This window comes from Carya illinoinensis, chromosome 7 (genome assembly GCF_018687715.1).
Source record: "Carya illinoinensis cultivar Pawnee chromosome 7, C.illinoinensisPawnee_v1, whole genome shotgun sequence".
NCBI classification, from domain to species: domain Eukaryota; kingdom Viridiplantae; phylum Streptophyta; class Magnoliopsida; order Fagales; family Juglandaceae; genus Carya; species Carya illinoinensis.
The window spans coordinates 5,253,758-5,280,446 of NC_056758.1; the positions used below are offsets into that span (position 1 = coordinate 5,253,758).

Here is a 26,689-nt window from a genome sequence, read left to right on the forward strand (position 1 = left end):
TTGTCCCCAAGGGCCTCGAATTTGTTTCGAAAATCCCTAATGCTCTCCCAAGTTGCCTCCTTGTAGCCAATACCAGACCATTTCACCAAAATTTCTGTGGTAGCTCATCGTCCTTACCTCTTGAATCTTCGATTTAGTATCTTTTCTGGTTCAGGGAAGAGAGAACCATCCACATTGATAGGTGGGAGCTTCGGCTGTAGGGTAAAGGAGGATCCCGGTCATTTCTTTAGGGAAGAAACATGGAAAATGAGATGGATCTTCGATTTTGGTGGTAATTGCAAGTGATAGGCAACCTTTCCAACCTTTTCTTCAATCATGAAGAGTTCATAGAAGCGGGGTGCATGTTTATGGTTCCATCGAGCAGCAGCTGAGAGTTGACGGTATGGTTTGAGTCATAAATATACCCAATCACCATTTGTAAATTCTCTATTTGTTCAATTTAAATCTATAAATTTCTTCATTCTTTCTTGTGCTTCCCACAGGTTGTCTTTCAAGATTTTGAGAGTGGCTTCCTTGTCCTTCAACTCATCTTCAATAGTTTGAACCTTAGTTGTTCCGGAAGTGTATTGAAGTAGACGAGGAGGCTAGTAGCCATAGACGACTTTAAATGGTGTCATTTTGGTTGAGGCATGCTCATTGGTATTATACAATATTCAGCTAGAGAAAGCCACCTGCTCCATGCTTTGGGTTTATCCCCAGTGAATCTACGAAGGTACCCCTCTAGGCATTGATTGACTATTTTTGTTTGGCCATCCGTTTGTGGATGGTAGGCAGTGCTAGTGTTGAGTTGAGTTTGTTGTAACTGGAAGAGCTCTTTCCAAAAATGAGAGATAAAAATGGGATCTTGATCACTTAAAATAGATTTAGGGAAACCATGTAATCTAAAGATGTTGTTAAGAAATTGCCCAGCAATAGCAGTGGCGGTGTAGGGATGACTGGGTGCAATAAAGTGTGCATACTAAGTCAAACGGTTGACCACTACCATGATGACATTTTTATTATGGGATTGAGGCAAAAATTCAATGAAATCCATGCTAATGTCAGTCCATGGTTTTTCAGGAATGGGTAGGGGCTGGAGTAGTCCTGCAAGGTGGTTGTGTTCAACTTTGCTTTGCTGGCAGATCTCACTTTCTCATACATGATGCATGATTGCAACTTTTAATCCAGGCCAGTAAAAATTCTTTCTGAGTCAAGCTAAGGTTTTGTGATATCTTGAATGACTTGCTAACGGGTGATTGTGCATCTCTTGTAGGGCTAACTGCTGAAGCTCATGACTATTACCTAGATGGATTTGCCTATGTAGAGTACTATGCCTTGCCATAGTTGGAACTTACGATCCGAAGTGCCATCCCGGAGCTGCCTAAGAAGTCTTTGAAGAAGCTCATTTGCTGGGTAAGCCTTCTTTACTCTGTTAATCCAAGGTGTTTCCAACTGTGTGAGAGTTACTGCATAGACTGTTTGCTCCATATTCCCCATCCTTTACAAGGCATCCACAGCTTTGTTCTCACGCCCAGTTTTGTATTCTACTGTAAACTCATAGCCTATCAGTTTTGAGATCCATTTCTATTGTGTTGGGGTACCAATTCGCTGCTCAACCAAATATTGAAGTGCATGTTGGTCTGTGCGAATCTTAAACTTCTACCCTAATAAATAGGCCCTCCATTTTTTTACTGCCATGACAAGAGCAATGAGCTCCTTTTCATAGGTAGATAAATGTAGGTTCTTCCCTTTGAGTCCTTGACTTAGATAGACAAAGGGCATTCCCTCTTGCATTAGTATTGCACCAATGCGGTCTCCTAATGCATCACATTCAACAATGAATGTTTTTGAGAAATTTAGGAGTCCCAAAACCGGGGGAGTAGTTATAACTTGTTTGGGTTGGTGGAAAGCTTTCATGGCCTTTGGATTCCATTGAAAAGTATGCTTTCGAAGTAGTGCAATAAGGGGGGTTGCTATGCTCCTGTAATTTTTAATGAATTTGCGGCAGTAACTTGTAAGGCCCAAAAAACCTCTTAGAGCTTTAAGCGAAGTAGATAAAGGCCACTGCAACATACTATAAATCTTGTTGGGATCTGCTTGGACCCCACTTGAGGAGATGATATGTCCCAAGTACTCTATTTCCGAACATCCAAACCTGCATTTTGACATCGTTGCACACAATTGTTGCTGTTGGAGTAGCTTCAATATAGTTTCCAGATGTGAAAGATGGTCATCCTAACACTTATTAAAGATTAAAATATCATAAAAAAATATAAGAACGAATTTCCGTAAATATAGGCGAAAATGTCATTCATAAGCCCTTGAAAAGTGGATGGGGCATTAGTAAGACCAAAATGCATTACTAGAAATTCACAATGGCCTTGGTGGTTTTGGAAGACTGTTTTTGGGATATCATGAAGTTCTACACAAATTTGATGGTATCCTGATCGTAAATCAAGCTTAGAAAATATTGAGGCCCCTTCCAATTCATCTAAGAGTTCATCCATGATAAGAATTGGATATTTATCTTTGATGGTGGCTTGATTGAGAGCCCGATAGTCAACACACATTTGCCAACTACCATCCGCTTTGCGCACCAATAATACAGGGAAGAATAAGGGCTTTGGCTAGATCGTATGATTCCGTTTTCAGCAATTCATCAACTATTCTTTTAATTTCTTCCTTTTGATAGTAAGGATGGCGGTAGGGTTGAATGCTGATTGGTTTGGTGCCATCCATGAGAGGAATCTTATGATCATGACTACAGTGTGGGGGGAGCCCTTTTGGCTCTTGAAAAATAAAGTGAAATTGCTTTAATAGTGGCTGTATCTTATCAGGAATAGTAGTTGATGAGTCTTCATTTGAAACTTCCATTAATTGTAGCACTAATTCTTTGTGGTTCCCCTTTGTCTGCATGTAAAATTTGTTTGCATCTTCCATAGTTAGATTAGAAGGGCTAAGCCCTTGAAGCTACATCCATTTTCCGTACCAAGTAAATTGCATCGTAAGCTAGGAGAAATCCCAAAGAATAGGGCCTAGGTGGGAAAACCAATCCACCCCAAGAACCAAATCACATCCCACTAAGGGTAGCAATTATAAATTAGTGAAAATGTAGTTACCTTGAAGATGAAATGGAACTATGTCACAACAGCCTAGGCAAGGTAACCGATCCCCATTAGCTACCATCACCGCAAGGTTGTGGCTTCTTCTAACACCTAGATTCGTTTTCTTGGCCATGCTAGGGTCGATGAAGCTATGAGTACTCCTGTAGTCAATTAAAACAACTACATATTTGTGTTTTAATACACCCCATAGTCGCATGGTTTGAGGAGTGGGAGTGCTTGAAATTGCATGTAGTGATATGCCAAATAATGCTCATTCCTTATCTATGTTTTGTTCTTCTCTCATTGCAGGTTCTTCATGGACATCTTCAAAAATTTTGTCCTCAGTTTAAGCCTCTAATCCTTCCAAAAGGAATATCTTCGGAGTTCTACACTGTCATCCCAAAGTCCATTTATCATCACAGTAGTAACAAAGACCACGATCCCTTCTTTCCTTCATTTATGCAGAGGTAACACGTTGTATAGGAAGGTTGGCTTTATTGGCTTGGTCTTTGTTTGGTCGAGGGGGGTAATGAGGAGGTGGGGGTCCCAATAGTCGAGTGAGATTAGGTGCTAGAAGTCTAGGCAAGTTGTTTTTGGGGGGAATTTGGTTGATTGGAAGTGGCTGGAATGTGCTGGAATTTTTCTGATTTTTGAACCTGCACCATACTTCTTCATATAGTCGGGCTAGAACAAAAGTTGTAGGGAGGGTGGTTTGTCTAAACATAGTGACCATGATCCGAATATCATCACGTAGCCCATTAAGGCAGGTATTGATTAGAAACTCCTACAGAAGTCCTGGGATACGGTTGGATGGAACCTCAAAATCAGTTTGCTACTCCTCTATAGTGGATGTTTGTCTTAACTTTATAAAATCTACTATTGGGTCATCAAAAGGTGTGGGTGCAAATTGGACTTGTAATGGCTCCACAAACTCGGGTGAAGTGGTGATTGGATGGGAAGCCAATAGCCATTGGTACCAAGTAAGAGCCTTTCCTTCCATATGGAAGGAAACTAATTGGATTTTTTGTGTTTCAGGTGTCTTGTGGTAGTCAAAAAATTGTTGAACTCTAAAAACCCACTCGTTGGTGTCAGACCCATCAAACTTGGGGAAATCAAGTCTCATGGTTCTACGGTGGATTCCATGTGTTCAAAAACTGGGTTAAAATGGGTATTGGGTATTTCGAAATTTTGGCTGCTACTTGGGTTGGAATGGTGAGAATGAGATTGTTTGTATGGTGTGGTGGCTATGGTATGGGAAATGGTTGTGTAGTTGTTGGCAAGATTGCCTAGTTGTTGGATAAGCTCTTCTAGCAAGGTCTACTGTCGAGTTTGAGCCTCCTTCATTTATGTATTTTCATTCTTCAGCTGTGTAACAACTTCAGAAAGCAGTGAAAGTCGGGTCCCTTTTGCCATGAAACCAACCTAGCTCTGATACCACTATAATGAACTCTCTAATAGATATAAAGAAATATGGTGCTTCAAGGGATCAGTACCTCCAAAGATGCGATAAAAGCCAAAAGGATTTATGATGCTTCGTTAATCAGATAACAGATGTGACGCCCCCAAATTCCATTTGGGATTGGACGGACATTTGAAGCGTCGAGACATGCAACACAAGGTTACCTGCCCCCGTTCATGACATATAAGATGCAATGTTCCTAACATGCATCTAACATTATGCAATATTCGCAGCGGATAATTTTTTTCTTTAGCAATACTATGCACTAAATTGAAAATATCCCAAATGCTTAAAACATACTTCATATATAAAGACTCATTGAATAACTAAGATTATGGCACTAGTCTAAAATGCTTATGATCCAAAAAGTACTGGAGATGCAACTCCATTGTACAAGTAGTAATTTACGTTAACTACTATATTAACATTGATGTCGCACCGTCGCTTAGTCAACTGTGTCTAGTTAGTCAGCTCCTGATTCTCTTTCAGGTCCTGTAACAAGATCTACCATTCGGGGGGAATGGTAGTTGGGACTACCAAAGTGAGATTTGATTACAAATCTCAGTAAGTTAACAAAAAAATTTCCACACAGGCTAATGATGTATGGATGACAGTAAAAGCATGAATGCATAATCAAATTCATAAGTAATTAAAGCATAACTTGATGTACAACATATCATAATTGACATACCTTAAATTAAAACGTAAACTGAACTTGACTTGACATGAACTTGATCTGAAACTTGACTTATCATGAACTTGTTCTGAAACTTGACTTCACATGAAAAATACATACTCCACAGTTGTTGTGGCCCCATATATTCTACGTGTAAATACATACTCCACAATTGTTGTGGCCCCATTATGCTACGTGTCACAATTGCTGTGTCTCACGTAGTGTATGCGTCACAATTGCTGTGACCCCATACATAAGTAATCAAGATGAAACGTGACTGGAATACGAAAGGACTGAAACCCTGACGTAACATAACGTGACTTGAACATAACTTGAAATACATGACCAACTTGAGATAGAAACATTTCCTAACATGGCATAACATATAATAGACAACATATTTAACATGACATACTTGCAACAGTGAATATTACATTACTTGACATACATGTAATAGATAGCATACTTAGCATGATGTACTTGTAATGTACAACAATACATGACAGAATATATTATGTAACAGATAAAAACTGATGATGGAATAAATTCTGTATAACAAACAATTACGTGATAACTTGCCATGGCATGACATATATGATAACACACATATATATATACACTGTAGTTCCTTTACTTAACACATATACATAGTAGACTGCTAGTAAGTTAAAAGTTAACTTACCTCGATCTCCGCGTTTCTTATAAAATCTCAAGCGCGATCACGAGAAACTGTAATTAGTGATTCTAAAAGTTAGCACTAAATCACTAATAATTTGAAATATGAAAAATACTAACTTAAAGAGTAAAATTTCCATTTTACTCTCTACATGTAGGAAAATGACCGTTTTACCTATAACTTAAGGATTTTGCATACTAACTCCAAAAGTTACCAAAATTTGCATGCCTCATGTAAATTTTATCCTCAAATCAAATATCAATTTAGAAAAATTTAAAACTAATCACAACCATTAAAACTCCATAGGGCCGAAATTCGCATATGCTATTTTCATTGATTTTTGTTTCTAACTTATTTTGATTAACGTTTTGATCTATGACTTATAAAGATGTGATCTTCAAACCAAACCATCACATGATTTAAAAAGATGTCCTAAAACATATATAAGCTTCTAATTCAAGATCACATGGTTAAAAATTAACCAAAACATAAATTTAGCCTAGAACATCCACACTTTGGCTTATCTGAATATCTTTTTGCATAAAATTTCATATCTTTGAAACTAACATCAAATATCTTCAAAATAATAATATAAAATGTATATAAGATGCTTAGGATCCTCCAATAAAATTATCAAAGTCATTGGAATAGGTTTAGACCACCAAAGAGTTAAACTTTCTCAAAACAGAAACTGTTTTTCCTCTTCCAGTTTTTAAGTTTCTAAATCTAAGAAAATATTTCATCAGAACCTTTAATCATGTAAAAATCCTCAATCAATAATCATATACACATGTTAACTATACTCCATAAAAATTTCGGACCAATATCTATCCATTAGCTTGGTCAAAAACTCCAAACTATAAAATATTCTCCAATTTATCTTCTAGAATGACATTTTTATAGTTTACACAATATTTGACTGACCAAATGATCTTCAAATGGGACAAATAAGATATCCATGTAAACTAGACTAAACAAAGAACAACTTATATGAAGGATACTTTATGATAAAACCTTACAAAAGCTTCGAAATGAGTGTGTAAAAGAACTCCTAAAAGCTGTCCGAGAGAGAGTGTTTGGTATTCTTTTAATGAAAAGTGTAAATGAAGATAATTTCGTGGGGGAGTGGCTGGAGATACTTATGGATGATATATGAAAAATATGAGGCTGGAGTGAGAGTTGAGTGTAGGTCTCTCTTACCCGGAGTGAGAGTTGAGTGTAGGTCTCTCCTACCTGGAGTGAGAGTTAAGTGTAGGACTCTCTTACCCAATAATATCTACAAAAATCAACTTAAGATATTTTTACCCAATAATATCCACGAAATTAGCTTAAAATATTTTTATCTAATGATATCCATAAAATTAGTTTAACATATTTTTATCCAATAATATCTACAGTTTTGAACAGACGTTTCGTCCGAAAATATGAAAAAGAGTTATTGCGCCATAAGACCTTAAATAACCCACCGAGTCTACTGGCACAAACCATAATACATTTAAACACTTCTAACTATCTCCAATAATCAAAATACACTTCTGATACCATAATGAGTAATAACACTATCTATGTAGTTAGACTAAAACCTATATGATTAATGGATTCGTGAAAACTTATAGAGTCTTCACGGGGTTCCTAAAGTCAATAGAAATTCCACAATTGAATTTCTAGCAGGTTGTTACAATCTCCCCTCCTAAAAAAAAGATTTCTTCCTCGAAATCGAAATAAATAAGAAATAGCAATTTAATGAGGAGGTGTTGCTTACCGACCTGCTGTCTATCCCGTATATATTTACCTTTGAGATTATGTCTTTCCTTAACTCTCTTATTTTAATCAGCAATTATATTATACTTCTTTGCACAAGGTTGGCCAAGTTATAACGACATACTCTCCAAACCTAAAACTTCAAGTAAATAATCTTCCGAAACTCTTCTTTAGAAAAACATAGGCGATATATTTTAAGTGTTCTTGTAAATACCATAGTTAGTAGAGAATTCATCAAAAATTAAGCCGTTAACCTCTCTCTCTCTTAACAAAATCTGTGGCCCTCTGTTTTAGACCAGACAACTTTGATCTGCATGATTTTTATAGGTTTTCTATAGTTGTCCGGCGCCTCATAGCTATGAAACTACTTGCTTTTCTGTAGTTATCAGGCGCCGCAACTATGATACTACATTACTCTTCTGTAGCTATCAGGCGCCGCAGCTATGATACTACATTGCTCTTGTCTCTTGTAGAGAAATGTTTCACGAGAGATAATTCGTCATAATTTTCTCTATAAAAGAATTATTCAGTTCATCTTCCTTCGCATCTCATCTTCTTCACTTTTCTGAAATTAGTCTGCATTCTTACTTTGCAATCTCTTTCTGCTTTCTCACTTTGCAATGGCTCAACAAATTTCTCATTACCAATATATGAGGTATTCTGCACCTCGTTCACCAGTTGTTTCTACTTCTTCCGTAGGTGCTATAATGCAATCCAATAATGATTTGACTAATAAGTCAGCTAATGAAATTATCTACAAGCTTGTGAGTCTCGGTATCCGATACTCATCAACCCTTGTCGCATATTCTTAGCGACTACAATCTAGGACTGGTGGGGTTGACAAACTCTAGGAGAATATTTCTATCCTTCAGCGGCTTCTTATGGAGTCCAACACGAAGATAGAAGCACTAAAGCGAGAGAACATAGATTTAAAATCTTTGCTTAACTCTTCTTTTCGAGTGGCTACTCCTTTAGATAGGAAAGGCATGTAGATTTTTGAAGAGCAAGAGTGTTTAAAGATTGAGGCAAAGAGTCTCAAATTTCTGTAATTTTGCTTTGTGATAATAAAATAATACTTCACAAATATTCATTTTTGTGTTTCTATCTTCTGGTAGATGTTTTATGTGCTCCATTTTATTTCTTTCAGGGATTTTCATATATATGACATGATCCAATGACTCATATAAATATGCATTTAATCATGCATATCCAAACTCTCGGTAATCTTCAAGTTAATAATAATCTCAAGGAGTTCTACTGGTCTAGGACTAACCTACTTCTTTATAATCGCAACAATCAGTCCTCTTCCTAGGTTGTACTTCAATAACTGACCAGTTAATAACTTAAACTTGAGACTTTCTCTCTTATGATTGTCATAACTCTTCTATCCATCATGAGTTATCAATTATTCTAACTCTAAATGATTTGTTCCTAATGTTTACATAAATCCTCAAGACCAAGATTTTACTCCCCATATAATAGTCTCCAAAAGAAGATCGATCTATGCATCCATAAAGATAGTGCTTTGCCAGAAATCATTTACTGGCAGCGTGGTAATACTATTATCATAAATGAATCCTACTAAGGCTAAAGTTTCTCCTAATCAAATTACTCTTCCAAACACAATTTCTATCGTATTCTCAGAATCAAAACAATTCTCCAAATATGTGGAATACCATTCATAAATCCTAAATATCCTTTCTCATATTACTAAAAGGTATTTTATATCTACATTGGTATGAACAATAACACTTCTAATGAAAATTGTTACTTTTACCACTAGGGTAACAATTCAGCTTCCAAGCTGAATTCTCAAGCACTACCACAATTAATAGAAACAACGACTCGTTTGAATCAAACAATGTACAATTTACCAACTCCAATGACTTGACCTACTCCAAAATAACAATAATGCAATACTACCATCAATTGCAATCAGATCAATCTTAATTATGTTTAACCACACATAGGTCCTAGTAAAATACTAGTGACGATACCAGCTCTTGCAGTTCCTGGGGGGCCAGCATCTATGTCTTTCTGAGTGACAGCATACACTTTAATGGGTATGTGCACTTGCCGTAATTGTTGATGTCTAAGCACGTTGGTTAGCAAACTTACTACCTCAGCTAATCCTTCATCCATAGGGGAATTATGATCCTCTTGATTGTTATCTCCCTTAGGATTCCGAGGTATTCTACCACGAGTCATGTGTCCCTTCTTAAAACACACGAGTATACGTATTAAAACCACATACTACCTTTCATACTTTTAAGAAATCCAAGTCTAATGACGACTAAAATTTTAAGCCTAATATTTGGTGCATTTCTTAAAGACATGTGGATTTACTTCCCAGAGACGTACTGCTCCGATACCACCCTGTGACGCCCCCAAATTCCGTTTGGGATTAGACGGACATTTGAAGCGTCGAGACATGCAACACAAGGTTACCTGCCCCCGTTCATGACATATAAGATGCAATGTTCCTAACATGCATCTAACATTATACAATATTTGTAGCGGATAATTTTTTCTTTAGCAATACTATGCATCAAATTGAAAATATCCCAAAAGCTTAAAACATACTTCATATATAAAGACTCATTGAACAACTAAAATCATGACACTAGTCCAAAATGCTTATGATCCAAAAAGTACTGGAGATGCAACTCCATCGTACAAGTAGTAATTTACGTTAACTATTATATTAACATTGATGTCGCACCGTCGCTTAGTCAACTGTGTCTAGTGGGTCAGCTCCTGATTCTCCTTCAGGTCCTGTAACAAGATCTACCATTTGGGGGGAATGGTACTTGGGACTACCAAAGTGAGATTTGATTACAAATCTCAGTAAGTTAACAAAAAAACTTCCACACAGGCTAATGATGTATGGATGATAGTAAAAGCATGAATGTATAATCAAATTCATAATTAATTAAAGCATAACTTAATGTACAACATAGCATAATTGACATAACTTAAATTGAAACGTAAACTGAACTTGACTTGACAGGAACTTGATCTGAAACTTGACTTATCATGAACTTGTTCTGATACTTGACTTAACATGAAAAATACATACTCCACAGTTGTTGTGGCCCCATGTATTCTACGTGTAAATACATACTCCACAGTTGTTGTGGCCCCATGTATTCTACGTGTCACAATTACTGTGACCCCATACATAAGTAATCAAGATGAAATGTGACTGGAATACGAAAGGACTGAAACCCTGACGTAACATAACGTGACTTGAACATAACTTGAAATACATGACCAACTTGAGATAGAAACATTTCGTAACGTGGCATAATATATAATAGACAACATATTTAACATGACATACTTGCAACAGTGAATATTACATGACTTGACATACATGTAATAGATAGCATACTTAGCATGACGTACTTGTAATGTACAGCAATACATGACAGAATATATTATATAACAGATAAAAACTGATGATGGAATAAATTCTGTATAACAGACAATTACGTGATAACTTGGTATGACATGACATATATGATAACACACATAGATATACACTGTAGTTCCTTTTCTTAGCACACATACATAGTAGACTGTTAGTAAGTTAAAAGCTAACTTATTTCGATTTCCGCGTTTCTTATAAAATCTCAAGCGCGATCACGAGGAACTGTAATTAGTGATTCTAAAAGTTAGCACTAAATCACTAATAATTTGAAATATGGAAAATACTAACTTAAAGAGCAAAATTTTCATTTTACTCTCTACATGTAGGAAAATGACCGTTTTACCCATAACTTAAGGATTTTGCATACTAACTCCAAAAGTCACAAAAATTTACATGTCTCATGTAAATTTTATCCTCAACTCAAATATCAATTTAGAAAAATTTAAAACTAATCACAACCATTAAAACTCCATAGGGCCGAAATTCTCATATGCTATTTCCATTGATTTTTGTTTCTAACTTGTTTTGATTAACCTTTTGATCTATGACTTATAAAGATGTGATCTTCAAACCAAACCATCACATGATTTAAAAAGATGTCCTAAAACATATATAAGCTTCTAATTCAAGATCACATGGTTAAAAATTAACCAAAACATAAATTTAGCCCAGAACATCCACACTTTGGCTTATCTGAATATCTTTTTGCATAAAATTTCATATCTTTGAAACTAACATCAAATATTTTCAAAATAATAATATAACATGTATATAAGATGCTTAGGATCCTCCAATAAAATTATCAAATTCATTGGAATAGGTTTAGACCACCAAAGAGTTAAACTTTCTCAAAACAGAAACTGTTTTTCCTCTTCCAGTTTCTAAATCTAAGAAAATATTTTATCAGAACCTTTAATCATGCAAAAATCCTCAATCAATAATCATATACACATGTTAACAATACTCCATAAAAATTTCGGACCAATATCTATCCATTAGCTTGGTCAAAAACTCTAAACTATAATATATTCTCCAATTTATCTTTCAGAATGACCTTTCTATAGTTTACACAATATTTGACTGACCAAATGATCTTCAAATGGGACAAATAAGATATCCACACTAAAAAAAGAACAACTTATATGAAGGATACTTTATGATAAAACCTTACAAAAGCTTGGAAATGAGTGTGCAAAGAACTTCTAAAAGCTGTCTGAGAGAGTGTGTTTGGTATTCTTTTAATGAAAAGTGTAAATGAAGATAATTTCGTGGGGGGGTGGCTGGAGATACTTATGGATGAGATATGAAAAATATGAGACTGAAGTGAGAGTTGAGTGTAGGTCTCTCTTACCCAGAGTGAGAGTTGAGTGTAGGTCTCTCCTACCCCGAGTGAGAGTTAAGTGTAGGACTCTCTTACCCAATAATATCTATAAAAATCAACTTAAGATATTTTTACCCAATAATATCCACGAAATTAGTTTAAAATATTTTTATCTAATGATATCCACAAAATTAGTTTAAGATATTTTTATCCAATAATATCTATAGTTTTGAACAGACGTTTCGTCCGAAAATATGAAAAAGAGTTATTGCGCCATAAGACCTTAAATAACCCACCGAGTCTAATGGCACAAACCATAATACATTTAGACACTTCTAACTATCTCCAATAATCAAAACACACTTCTGATACCATAATGAGTAATAACACTATCTATGTAGTTAGATTAAAACCTATATGATTAATGGATTCGTGAAAACTTATAGAGTCTTCACGAGGTTCCTAAAGTCAATAGAAATTTCACAATTAAATTTCTAGCGGGCTGTTACAACAGGACTATAAATATAACTCAAATAATAACTAACCAACAAACAAATCTGGATCCACTTATAATCATGTCTACCCACTACGTAACAACTGGACACCACTAAACTCATAACATTAAATAACAACCTAATCTACTAAACTAAAGACTTGGTCAAAATAAGAACTAAAAGTAACATGAATATTCTGGAAGTTGGACTTCTGAAGGGAACACGTGATAGCAATTACCAACTGTTGGATTAAGTGGACGGCTCAGATAAAACTATACAAGAGGTAACCTGACATAAGAGAGAGACAAACAGACTCGGTTAGGGCGATGAGTGAGAGAGAGGTCTGTGTGTGGTTCGTGAGGAGAGAGAGATGGGAGAATTTACGCATTAAATAAAATAACGACGTCTTGAAATACCTAAAACGTTGTCTTGTTTTATTTTAATATATTCATATATAAATATATATATATAATGTGGGGCGGGGAAAATGCAAGCCTGTTTCGTCCTTCGTATCCCCAATGATGCTTGGATGTGGGTGGATTACCCTGCCACCTACATCCGAAGGACGGGGCCCACCGCCCCGTCTAAAGAAGGACAAGGCAAAGTAGCGGCCTAGCGGGGGTGGGTCTCTCCTAGTAAATGCAAATAAATGTTTGACTTTACTACATTGATTTTTTAGAGCAATAAAGAAGTAGTTCTTTCCATCATTTTTATTTTTCCAAAGTACTTTATATCTCATTCTTTATTCTAGAAGTTAGGAAATGAATACTTATCTTCTTGTAGCTAAAAAACCAACCTCGTGCTCCATTCATTTTCTTTTTCTCTCCGTACAGTCACCGAACCTCAACCGTTTCCAGCATATTCCTCCCATCACTGGGCGGAGGGGGTTCGGAGCTTTGGCTCCGACCACCTCCTCCCCTGCCAATCCTAGTGGCTCTTCTATTCATATGTTCTTTCATTTGTTTCCTTTCTTGTGTTTATCCTTTTGTTTTCTCTCTGTAGCGTCGACTTTCACCGATCTACTGCTTCTTGGCATCCTCCTTCCTGCATGTGTTACCTCTATAGCCGTCGATCTTCATACTTGCAGCAGAAAATTGTGATTCTGCTAGGCATGTTTGATGCAAGTGCAGTCCCTACCGTGTGCATTTTCTATGCACAACCGCGTCCTGGAGCGGCTTCTGTGGCCACGCGCGGCCTCTTTGGCTTCACTAGCCCTTAATCCTTTGGATCAACTCGTCCGCTCTCCTCCTAAGGCTGCCATTGACGGTGTTGTCCCCTTGCCGGCGACTCGCCTTAGATTCCAGCTACTACCCTATGTTATCGCTTTTCCTAAACTGTGATCTTGCAAAACGGATTGAGGACCTCTCCAAAAATCATCTCAAGACAACAAGTGACAGTGCACCCGCCATCTTCACCGCTTCCAGCGGAGGTCCTACCGCCTCAGGTGGTGGTTTCATTGTTCGCTTTTATGCGAACACCTTTTATCCGTCTTTTTATAAGAGGGTGTCCTCAACCCCACCCTCTCCTCATGTATCATATTTCTAGTGTAATGATATTAAGCTTGCTTAGAAGAAAAAAAGAAAAAAGAAAAAAGAAAAGAATACTTAGGGCTTATTTGGGATTGTGGTGAGAGATCTAAAACGTGCGGTAGAATGGTCTAAAGTATTTACATGACAAAATTTATCCGTTTAGTAGTTTTATATCAAAGTATTTCTAAACCAAGAAAAAACAGAAAATTACGTTTCAACAAAAGTATCAAAGTGATGCTTTTTGTCAAAAATACTTCAGAAAAAGTAGTCCATATTTTATAGTGCTATGTACATTATAAAATGACTCTCATAATTTTAATATAATGACAACTTTGCCCTTCTATATTTTTCATTATTCTTGTATAATCTACTCAAGACTTTGACCATCAATATTCTTCATTTTTCTCCTATTACTTATGCATCGTTGAAAAGATTTTCTTTTTCATTATAATTATTGAAAAATCTATTACACTATTTTTGTTATTATTTTATTATAATATTTGATTTTTATCAAGTATATGCCCTTTTATGTCATTTTTATCTCAAAAAGTGATTTTTTAAATTTTTTTCCAAACAAATCTAATATGTTTGAAAGTGCTTTAAACATACGGATTACAAACAATAAATAGTTTTTTAATAGTAGAACTTAACGTATTAAGCTTTAAGTTATAAGCCTGAAATTAAAAGTAATATTTTTCATCACAACCCGAAACATGTACTTATCTTCTTGTAAGTTGTAACCGGTGATTTATTGGAATGAATTGCCAATTAGTTGAAATAATATAAAATGACCGACCAAATCTTTATCGATTTTTACCATCTAACAAGGTTTCAGTATAGCATTCCAAGCAAGCACACTAGGTGTTTGATAGAACGCCTTAGACACTAGGTGCTCCAATAGCCCCCCTCGATGCAAGCAGCACGAGAGTAAGATTGAGGTTTGATCGAAGTTGGTTGAAGCGTCCAAGGGAAAGAGGCTTAGTGAGTATGTCAGCAAGTTGGTCTGTGCTGGAAATGAATGAGACACGATGTGTCTTTGATGCTACACGCTCACGGACAAAGTGATAATCAAGGGCGACATGCTTTGTTCGGGAATGAAGAACTAGATTAATCGACAAGTAGGTGGCACCAAGGTTGTTGCACCATAAAATGAGCGGGTCAATAAAGAATATGCCAAGTTTAGTGAGTAGGGACTAAAGCCAAAGTACCTCACAGGTGGCATTTGCTATGGCTTTGTATTCTGTTTCAGTGGAAGAATGGGCAACTGTGAGTTGCTTCTTGGAGCCCCAAGATACCAAATGAGGGCCAAAGTAGACACACTAACCTCTGGTGGATTTGCAGTCATCGGGGCATCCAGCCCAGTTAGCGTTAGAGTAGGCATATAACACAAAAGAAGAGTTAGTGGAGAAGTGAAGACCAATGTGTGAGGTTAGGTGTAAATAACGCAAGATCAGTTTCACAGCTTGCCAGTGGGGTATTTTGGGAGAATGCATGTATTTACAAACTCTGTTGACGACAAAGGATATGTCAGGTCGAGTAAAAGAGAGGTATTGTAGGCTCCCTACAACACTACGGTACATTTGAGGATCCTCAAAGGAGGAACCATCAATAGCTGTAAGCTTTGTAGAGGAACACATAGGCGTAGAAACAGACTTTGATTGATGCATATTTGTTTTTGTTAAGAGATCAGCAATGTATTTTGACTGACTCATAAACAACCCACGAGAAGATCTAGTAATCTCAATGCCTAAAAAATAATGCAACTCACCCAAATCTTTTATTGGAAAGGAAGCACTTAACGCATAAATAAATTGAGAAATGAGAGTAGTGCTTGAACCACTCACAACAATATCATCAACATAGATCAAGAGATAAACACTGTTAGCACCATCAGAGTAAATAAATAATGGTGAATTTGATTTAGAAGCTGTAAATCCTAATGCAAACAATTTAGTGCTGAGCTTAGCGAACCAAGCCCTAGGAGCTTGTTTCAAGTTGTAAAGATATTTTCACAACTTACAGCGATGAGTTGGATAGTCTAGATTTGTGAACCCCGGTGGTTGATGCATGAAAACATCTTTTTCAAGATCGCTGTGAAGGGACGCGTTCTGGATGTCCAATTGATGTAAGGGCCACCAATAAGTCAGCTATAGAAAGGACCATATGGATTATGACCGGCTTAACAATGGGGCTGTAAGTTTCAGAAAAATCGATGCCGGCTTGTTGATGGTACCTTTTAGCCACAAGGCGTGCTTTACGATGCTCTAGAGTCCCATCGGCACAACGTTTCATCTTCAAAACCCATTTAGAGCCTAGGACATTGAGACCAGGGGATGGTGGGACTAGATCCCATGTATGATTTGAGAGGAGTGCCTGAAGCTTGAGAGCCATGGCCGCACGCCATGCAGCGTGTTTGGAGGCCTCTGTGAACAATGAGGGCTCTTCGGGTACAGGGGAGGATGTGTTTTTAGTGAGGTTCAATGATGATTTGGGAGGTGGCCAAGGGATAGTACCATTGGTACGTTGGAGTGGATGGTGAACGTTGTTGCGAGAATGTGATATCATGGGATATTGGGGATGTGGAGAAGAAATAGGTGACGACACTGGAGGAATGACAGAAGAAGAAGATCTAAGGGGTTCGGCTTTGGGTTAACTAGATCTGAGAGGGAATTAGGAGGAGGTGTTTGGGCTGGGGCTGAGTTATTGGGTTAGGGCTGAGTAGCTATGATGGGCTGTACAAGATTAGTGAGCAAGACAAGCTTGGGTAGAATTGAAAAGGAAGAGATGAAATTGTTCGGAGATGGGTTTTCAGTGGGAAGCCCAATCGTAAAAGGGAAGCTTGTTTCATGAAATTGCACATCACAAGAAATATAAACACGGCCCGTGGGCAAGTGAAGGCAAAAGTAACCCTTGTGATCTGGGCTATAGCCCATGAAAATGCATGGTTTGGAACAAGGATCCGTCTTATGACGATTAAATGGCCTCAAATTGAGCCAACAAAGGCATCCAAAGGTTTTGAGAAATTTGTAGTCAAGAGGATTTTGAAAAAGCACTTGAAAGGGTGACTTATTTTTTAGAATTGGTGTGGGAAGCATATTGATTAAAAAGACGATGGTTTGAAAAGATTCGGCCCAGTATTTTTGAGGGACAGAGGCATGGGCCAATAGTGAGAGCCTAGTCTCAACAATATGACAATGTCGTCTCTCGACTACACTGTTTTGAGCATGAGAGTAGGGGCAAGACAGAGATGGACAATTCCACGTGTTTGAAATATTTGTTTAAGGGGTTTAAATTCGGTTCCTCCATCAGTTTGGACAGACAAGACTTTAGAAGAAAAGAAATTGGAAACATAATTAAGAAATGCAAGAAAAATAATAGAGACATCCGAGTTTGATTGAAGAGGAAATATCCCAATATACTTAGAATAGTCATCAACTACACTAAGGTAGTATTTACATCTAGAGGAGGATAGTACAGGGGCTAGCCCCCCTACATCCAAAAAAAGAAGAGCAAAAGGAAAGGAGGACCTAGAGGAAGATGCAGGGTGCAGAAGAGCATAAAATTTTCCTTGTGGACCGGTGAAGCATGGTTGAGACATGACTGGACTGGATGTAAGAGGTAGCTAGATTTGTTTTATTGTTGAAGTAGTTGTGTGAGAGGACGGATGCCCCAAACGGGAATGCCAAATTTGAGATGTAGTTTTCTCACTGAGCTGAACTTAACAGAGGGAAGGGCGAGGTGGTGGTGTGACCGAAACATCAATTGGCAGTGCATAAAGCCCATCCTCAACGTGGCCCTAAGGGAGCACCGCTTGGGTTCGCAAATCCTTTACAGGAAAATAATTTGCATGAAACTCAAAGAAAACTGGGTATGTCAGCGCAAAATTGACGTACAGAAAGTAAGTTATGAGTTATGGAAGGAACATGAAATATATGTTTAAGATGAAAGTCTAGAAGTAGAGTGTAAGGTGGCAGAACCAATGTGTTGGATCGGAATTGTCGAGCCATCTCCTACGTTGATGTGATCAGGACCTTGATAAGCTGCAGTATCCAAAGTGAAGTTAGAGAAATCATAAGTAAAATGATTTGTTGCGGCAAAGTTTGGGAACCAAGAAGCAGAATGAGGTGGATAATTTCTAGTTGGGACAGAAGTGAAGTTGGCCTTGAAGGAGGGTGGTGGGGGTGCTTGATAATCTTGATCAAAGCGATGGTAACAAGTAATGACAGAGTGACTAGGTTTTTGACAAAGTTGGCAAACCTGTATGGGAGTGAAAGAGCGATGAGGGTTGGACGAACCACCTCTGTGGTTCCATGACTGCGTTGCCCACGTGAAAAATTACCACGCCCACGACCAGAAGAATTAGTTGTTGTAGGGAGGGAGGACGTGGTAGTGTTGCAGGCAGTAATGGACGTGGAGCAAAGAATGGTGTTGGTCTGATAGGAGAGGCGAGACTCATTATTCAACAAATAGCTATATATTTGAGGAGTGGAGAGAGGATCGGGACGAGTTGTGAGTTGAAGCTTGGTCTGCATAATATGAGCAGAAGATTGAGCTGAGAAAAGAGTATGTATTGTATACCAAATTTCGGCTGAAGTGGAGCAAGTTAGAACTTGCGCAAGCACGGTTTCAGAAAGAGAGGCATTAATAGCCGAGACTATAAGCTGGTCTTGTAAAATCCATTTGTTGTACGTATGATTTACAGAATCAGCAACCGTGAGAGGCAGCATAGGAATGGTGCCGTCCACATAGCCGAGAAGTTGATTTCTTTTTAGGAAAGACACCATTTGTGCCTTCCATAGGAGATAATTCTCCGAGGTAAGTTTGATAGTTATAAAATGGGATGAGGAGTTTATGGGGTTCGGGGAACTCAAAGGAGGATGAGAGACATTTCTTTTTGTGTTTTCTGATTCGGCCATGGTTTTTTTTTAAAGAGAAATGTAGAAGAATGGTGGACGTTGGTCCTAGCGGTGCTATGATACCATAACAAGGTTTTAGTATAGCATTCTAAGCAAGCACACTAAGTGTTAAACAGAATGCCTTAAACACTATAAGAGAGAATTCTGAAACTTGTATATTTTCATATATTCCTCATTTACACAGTGGTGTTTATATGCACGTATGACAAATATGAGAGAGAAAATATTGTAACAGAATTTACTGTTTTCACAAACCATAAATATACAGCTACAAAAAAATATTCTTATGGATGTTGCTCATTGAAGGAGGCAGAGTGGTGCTCTGTTGTGGCAGAGGTAGTGCGTCTACTATGCTGCGCAGGTGAGGTCCACCAACGTCCCAAGGCCAAAACAACTGTTCAATTGCACGCACAGTACTTATGGGCATGCAAGACAATTGCTAATTTGCTAGCTTCCGCGGGCCCACGAAGATACCATAAAATCCCACATAGCTAAGTAGCTTCGCCGAGTTGTATTTGTATTGGAAAGAATATTTAAGAATTTAAGATTTAAGTGAGAGAAATCATGATATGTTTTTTTGAATGATACATTGATATTAAATTATCAACTAATACAATATGATTCCATTTGATATGTCTATTTCAAATTTTTAAAACCCAGAAAATAATTTGGAGAATTTTTAATCCGTATTTTACTATATATTCTTTCAAAGAATGAGAATTTATGTAGAGCACTATTCCTCCAAACGAAATTTCGGTATTGAATAGTGTAAATCTATTTTTCATTTTTTTTAAATTTTTTTACATATTTTTAATCATTTAAAATATTTTTTATAAAATATTTTCTTAACTATTAAGTCAGAAAAAAAATACAATTCAATAGAAAAATAATGTAAGAATAGTATATCTCATTTATATATTATTATATAGATATTAATTAGTAGTGTTGTATTGTATAGTCTAACCGCAAAGCACGAAATCCCTGATCCATCTCGTCATTAATTACTCAACCAAACCACACCTGATATATACTCCCCATGCCCAACAACATATAATATAATATATCTTGATCACTTGGATGTTATAAACAAAGTCAGCCTGCCTGTAAATTTAGGATATCCATTACCATATAAATAAAAGCCAAGTTTTAATTGATGACTTGGCATTATGTCCGCAATATCCGGCTTAAAGTGTGCAATGGTTACCGACGCCTTCCGTTAAAACCGACGCCTTACGAAAAGTGTGCAATGGCATTATTTAATAAAACCGACGCCTTGAGTTAAAACCTGACGCAACCATTAACATGAGTCAACCATTAACCTTGATAAACGGTGCAGAGATTGGAAGCATAGTGCTCCGATAAACAATTAAAAAACCTGACCAACACTTGGCCGAAATGATAGAACTAACAGCACCCAAAAAAACCCACAAAATCACGAAAAAGTTAAAAACCCACAAAATAAAGAAAAAGTTAAAAATGCCAAGCGGTGCAAAATGGCCACAGAAAAAACGGCCAAGCAGTTTTATGCTTTTCTAAAAGAAACCGCACAAGCCTTCTTCCTTCACTCTTTTCTGTTGAAAATTGTTTTCCTCTTAACTTTCTTCTTCGCTCTCTCTCTCTCTTTCTCACAAACAAAGTGAGGCCAGGATCCTGTAATTTCTGCATTCAACTGTTTCTCGAATGTGCAGGTGCTGACGTTAAAAGGAAAAGTAAACAGGTCAGAGCATTGTTAATGGCTTTTTATATATATATATATATATATTATATATAAAGGATAATTTTAATAAATATAAGATAATTTAAATTTTAATTATTTTATTGACATAAATCTTTATATTAGAATAGTTATTTTTTTATTATATAATAATAAAATAATATAAGATAAATTTAACTTTCATTATTTCATATTAAATTTCGATTCTTCATATTAGATTATCTATTTATTTATTATATAATAATGAATAATTAATAATTTAAAAAATATTTAATTTTTAATTATTAATTTATTTTATTTAATCATATTTTAATTATATATTATTATTATATTATATTTTACTATTTAATTTAAAGAAACTGATAAAAATTTGTAGATGTAGATAGAGAGAAGAGAGAAAATGTTATAAAAAATAATAAAATAAGATTTGTTATTTGTACATTGTAGATCAAATTTGATATTTTCCTTATTAATACTGTAGCCAAAAATTATAAATTTTGTTAATAGCTAATCCGTTGCAAGTGAGTTTTGTATCTAATAGTTAAAAAATACAATATATTTTAGATATGAATAAGCCGGTGAGGATGCTCTTAGTCTCACTGACTTTTGTGTGTTTATAATATATATGTCTATCTATACATTACACATATTTATTCATAGTCCTAAGAAATAAGGTAACTGAGACCATAAATGAATTATAAAACTTAAAAGTCATAAAACTTGAAAAGATTCATAAAAATTAAGGGTTACAAAACACTTCAACTGGGCTTGGAAAAAAAAGATACCATAAATGAATCATAAAACTTAAAGTCATAAAATTACTTAAACGATTCATAAAAGTTAAGGGTTACAAGAATAGATGATGTTTTAGTTGTTTGGAATTTATGGGCGAAGGAAATGTTAGTTTGGGTGAAAATTTTACAAAACATTTCAACCGGGTTTGGAAAAGAAAAGCCTACTGGAAAGCATCTACAGAACTGAAAATAAATAGTAATAAATACGACCATTCCATACAAATTTACCTTGGAAAGGGTTGGTACTGATATGGGGTCAAATTCTTTGCAACAGTTTGGATCAATAGGTTTATTATAAAAAAATTGCTTATTTGCAGTCAGTTAACTTCAACGAAATGACTTATATTTACAGTTAAAATTAATTACAAATAATTTTTTAATTGTAATAAATTAATTACAAAAGTCCATTTTTTCTTATAGTGAAGAACACAGACACGACCTAGAATAGGGAGAATAAATGAGTATGGAAGTACTAAAATCATACCACAACTAATTAATATCTGACATAAAACATGTTTGCAGGTATCACATATTCAAGGTTTCATGCATTAAGCATATGAAATAACTCTAATCAGCAGAACATAAAACATGCCAAGTAATAACTCTAAATCAGATTTATTAAAACACAACATTAAACACAATAAAACACAATCAGATTTATCAAACACTCCAAAATCATAAAATATAAACACTAAATCAGATTTCCAAATCTGTAAAAAACCCTAAATCCTAAATCCGATTTATTAAAACACAATAAAATTTTAAACCGTAAAATAGATTTATTAAAGCACAATATATAAACTCTGAATAAGATGTTATGTGCGGCTGCTGATGAAGGATTTAGAAGATTTTAGCATTCTGACTTGGATTACGTCTGCATCTTTTTGTTATTTAGTTAAGGTTATTTGCATCATTTGATTTATTTTTTATTTGTTAATTAAGCTTTTGACCGAGTCTATGCTAGTATTAATAATGTAGTTGTTGGGTTCAGTATCGGAGACTACTTACGTACGATGGTTGTGATTAATTACAAGAATTATTAGACTATTAACAAAAATGTCAATAGAATGGCGTACGTTAATTCACAAGCCCGGTCGAGTAGGTTTTTTGCAGCTTCAAGCTCTCCCATTTCTTCATTTGTGAAGCTCTCTCTCTCTCTCTCTCTCTCTCTCTCTCTCTCTCTCTCTCCACCGTCCTGTCCACGTCTCTCTGTCCTCAAGATTTCCACTACCTGAAGAGCTCTCTCTCTCCTCGAAAATTGCATGGGGTGGGGAGCAACCAGACCAAAAGCGGGAAAGCAAGATTAGTTAATGGACCGAACTTCTCTTCAAATTTGCCACGTCAGTAGCTAGGTGTGTGGTGTGTGGTTTCAGACCGGATTATGAATATATATAAATTTCCATATGATTAATGCTACAAATCATGCTCTTGTTCCATTTTCATTATAATATGTAAATTTTGGCACCTTTAGCACATTTTGATTATCTTTTAATTTATTAAAGAAGAAATTCAAACGTTAAAGAGTAATTTCATAATCTCATTACAAGGTGATAAGATTGTAGTTTGTAGAACTTTCATATATAGCGGCTGGCCAAATATTGTTCCTCGATCTATATACGACATTTCAGAAATACATCCAGCCTCATACCCATTGTGCCTGTAATGATGACCTATTGAACTTGTCCAGAGCCTGGCCGCCACTTGAAGTAAATAAGCATAACTTTAACTAGCTGGGGATCTCAGCTCTTTCGGCGGACCGGCCTCATATTTGATAAAGTGATGCATGCATGCTTTGTTCATATAAAGGTTTTTGAAGTTATTGCTTCACATGCGGCATCAATATTCGATAACTAGCTAGCTGCAATCATGTATGCGTTCTGATTGAGAAGAATTATATATAGAAACCAAGCATTCTGGCTATGCATATATATAATTTGGAAAGTGAGTTGAGATAAGATGAGATGAAATTTGAAATTAGTTAAATAAAATATTATTAGAATATAATTTTTTACTATTATTTTTGTTTTAAAATTTGAATTGTTTATTGTATTTTATGTACATATTGAAAAAATTGTAACGATTATATGAGATGAGATGACACTCTCAATCCAAATAACCCTGTCTTGCTCACGATCATCATAACTTCGTAAGTCTAGCACTGCTTGACTCACAAACGTTAGTTTGCACTACTATTGGTTATAAGTTTTATTATTTAGTTGTCACAGAACTTATAAATTGCAGTTGAATTAAAGATCAAGTACCTGATCAACTAGGAATTAAGCTTAATTCTTAGGAAAAAATATCATTAATATTGTTCAATTCGAAGAGTAAGTTTGATTATTATTTTGGCATGGAGGTATACATATATATATGACTCATCATGCATAAGATTCATGAGGTAGACAACATGATCACCATTGTCACAAGTAGCTAGCTCCCTATATATGATCCTAATTACAAGTACTTCCTGGATCTAAAATATGATGCGCCTGTTATTTTACGGAGTGGACTTTCCAAATTTACTTGGTTGGTGACCCCTTTGCTAATTTGTCGTCACATCCGTTGTCTCTGGTAGCTAGGGAACAATATGATGTCATGATCTATCTGGTTCATCATCACTAGATTTTTAGAAACCAAGATTAAAATTAATTAGAATCCCTTAAAAGTCATTATAAAGCCCAAGCTAGCTAGCTTATCATCATTTAATCACTTTTTCGATCCAATTAGTCTCTTGTATTTGAATAAATAAATTAAAGTTTTGTTTAGATTAAGAAACCATTCCATTTAATTTTTATAATTTTTTAAAACTTCTACATAAAATACAATAAACAATTTAACTTTTTTAAATCTCAAAATAAAAATAATATTAAAATATTATTCAACTTTAAACTTTCATTTCATCACTTCTCAATTCACTTAATTCACAGGCCATCCAAGTGATCATCATCCTCACAAGAAAGGTAATTATTTCACAAATCAAGAGTCAAGACCTCATTCATCGATCCTTTATATATATATATATATATATATATATATATCCATCCCAGCATCAGTATATATATTGGCCCAGAAAACATGAAAAAGCATAACGTGTGTATCCAATATTTCTACATCCAGCCAGATGATTGCCAGAATATCAATGAAGCAACTAAAGGGACCGGTAAACAGTGACATGTAATTTGTCAATACTAAAACTAGGATTTTGGGTACTAATTAATCATGTTTTTGCCCTCAATAGAAAGCATGTTGTTTTAAGGATCGAGTCTGTCCTAGGAAATAGGTTAATAACCATAAAGATAAACCAAATTTATTATCAAATTCAATCCGCATAATATCAAACATTCAAACTGATAAGCAAGTAGAATATATACAGTCTCGTGAATGAAACATATATAGTAATAAAATAGTTGATTGGATAGTTCTCTTTGCATTTCAGAACGAATGAATAGCCTCCGATCTGGCGATCCGATCAACAAGAATTAACTGTTTTTCCATGTCTAGAGTATTTAAATAGATCAAGGTAGAGAAAGAAATCCCATCCATGGCATTACAGCGCTTGTTATAGTGCAGGAAAACATGGCAAAACGAAATAAAAAAAGCCAGACAACATATATATCGAGGATCTCTTCAGAAACCAATTCCACGAATGGAATTTAGGAAGAACATGCACTAACATCAACCTATTTAAAAACATCCTAAAACTTCAGATCCTTCATGAACTATACAGACTCTTCAAGAAACAACTACTTGTTGTTCTTCCTTGTACCGAATCTCAACAAATTAAGTTGTCAGGATAACAAGACAAGGAGTAGTATATGAAAAATCTTAACTACATAACTGTAACATTTACCGAATGGAAGGAACGGAATTATAACTAGAATTGCCTGGCTCCATCCTGTCTGCCTCATCACTATTAAGGATTGTTGTAGCTCTACACACAGCTAGAGACTCACATTGGACTCCTTTCACCTTTAAACAGCACGAAAATGACCTTTGAGGATTTACAAGGTAATGTCAGAAACGTGCATCTTTCTTTTGCAAGAGCAATTGGGTCATTGCGTATAAGAAACAATGGGTGGTTGGGAAAGAGAAGAAGTGCTTGTCCACCTAGAGCCATTTCTGACTTTGGCGCTATATGCCCCAACCCCACCAGTAGTAGTACTAATTTCCTTCTCTTCCTTCTCTCTCTCTGTCTGCACAGAGAGAGAGAGAGGACAGCTAGACAGAGAGAGGATAGAGAGAAGGGTGAGAGAGAGAGAGAGATGGGTATATAAGGAGAGAGGGCCCAGCCGGTGGGATTCGAAGAGGCCTTGTGTTATATTGTTTGATTCGGCCAAGCATTTTGTGCTTTCGGCTGAGTGGCCGGTGAAATGCCCTTTTCAATTTACCCTTTGGTCTGGTTTCTGGTAAGACACAAACTCTCCCTTTCCTGGTCCCTATTTACCCTATTGATATAATTAAAGGGTCACACTACATTAACCCAGCAATTCATGTACTTCCCATGCAATCTAAGGTACTCAAGTTTGTGTGAGATAATATTATTGATTCATATCTTATGAATGGATGGACTAGCAGTATAATATGCATGGTACTAACACTTCCTTTCTTATTTTCGTTTCCATATTAATCTTTCCCCTTTTGTTGAGCCAGCTCCAATGGCTTGTTCATGATCGACCTCAAAGACTGCAAATATAAATATTCATTCTGTTATGTTCCGTTGACCAGCTTGATCCTGATCATGAGGTGTGTATGAGGATGCATATATGGGCTGAGGTTATATAGAATATTTAAGAATCTTATCAAATAAACAAGGAAATAATTTGTAACAGTCGT

The 26,689-nt window shown here is 35.9% G+C and overlaps 1 protein-coding gene and 1 long non-coding RNA gene across 2 annotated transcripts; both read right to left on the reverse strand.

Moving 5' to 3' along the window:
• Positions 1 to 16,514: 16,514 nt before the first annotated feature.
• Positions 16,515 to 16,997, reverse strand: LOC122316110 (uncharacterized mitochondrial protein AtMg00820-like). Its single transcript, XM_043132649.1, has one exon. It carries the CDS (start codon positions 16,995 to 16,997, stop codon positions 16,515 to 16,517), a length of 483 nt encoding a protein of 160 aa, XP_042988583.1.
• A 6,399-nt stretch (positions 16,998 to 23,396) lies between these two features.
• LOC122315252 lies at positions 23,397 to 26,249 on the reverse strand. The gene is made up of 2 exons (XR_006243977.1): positions 25,707 to 26,249; positions 23,397 to 23,714 (listed from the first exon to the last, which is right to left on the reverse strand). It is a non-coding gene; the product is annotated as an uncharacterized LOC122315252 (long non-coding RNA).
• Positions 26,250 to 26,689: the final 440 nt, after the last annotated feature.

Bases quoted from the DNA above. Each gene is read 5' to 3' on its own strand.
- LOC122316110 (XM_043132649.1), bottom strand. From the start codon at position 16,997: ATGATATCACATTCTCGCAACAACGTTCACCATCCACTCCAACGTACC.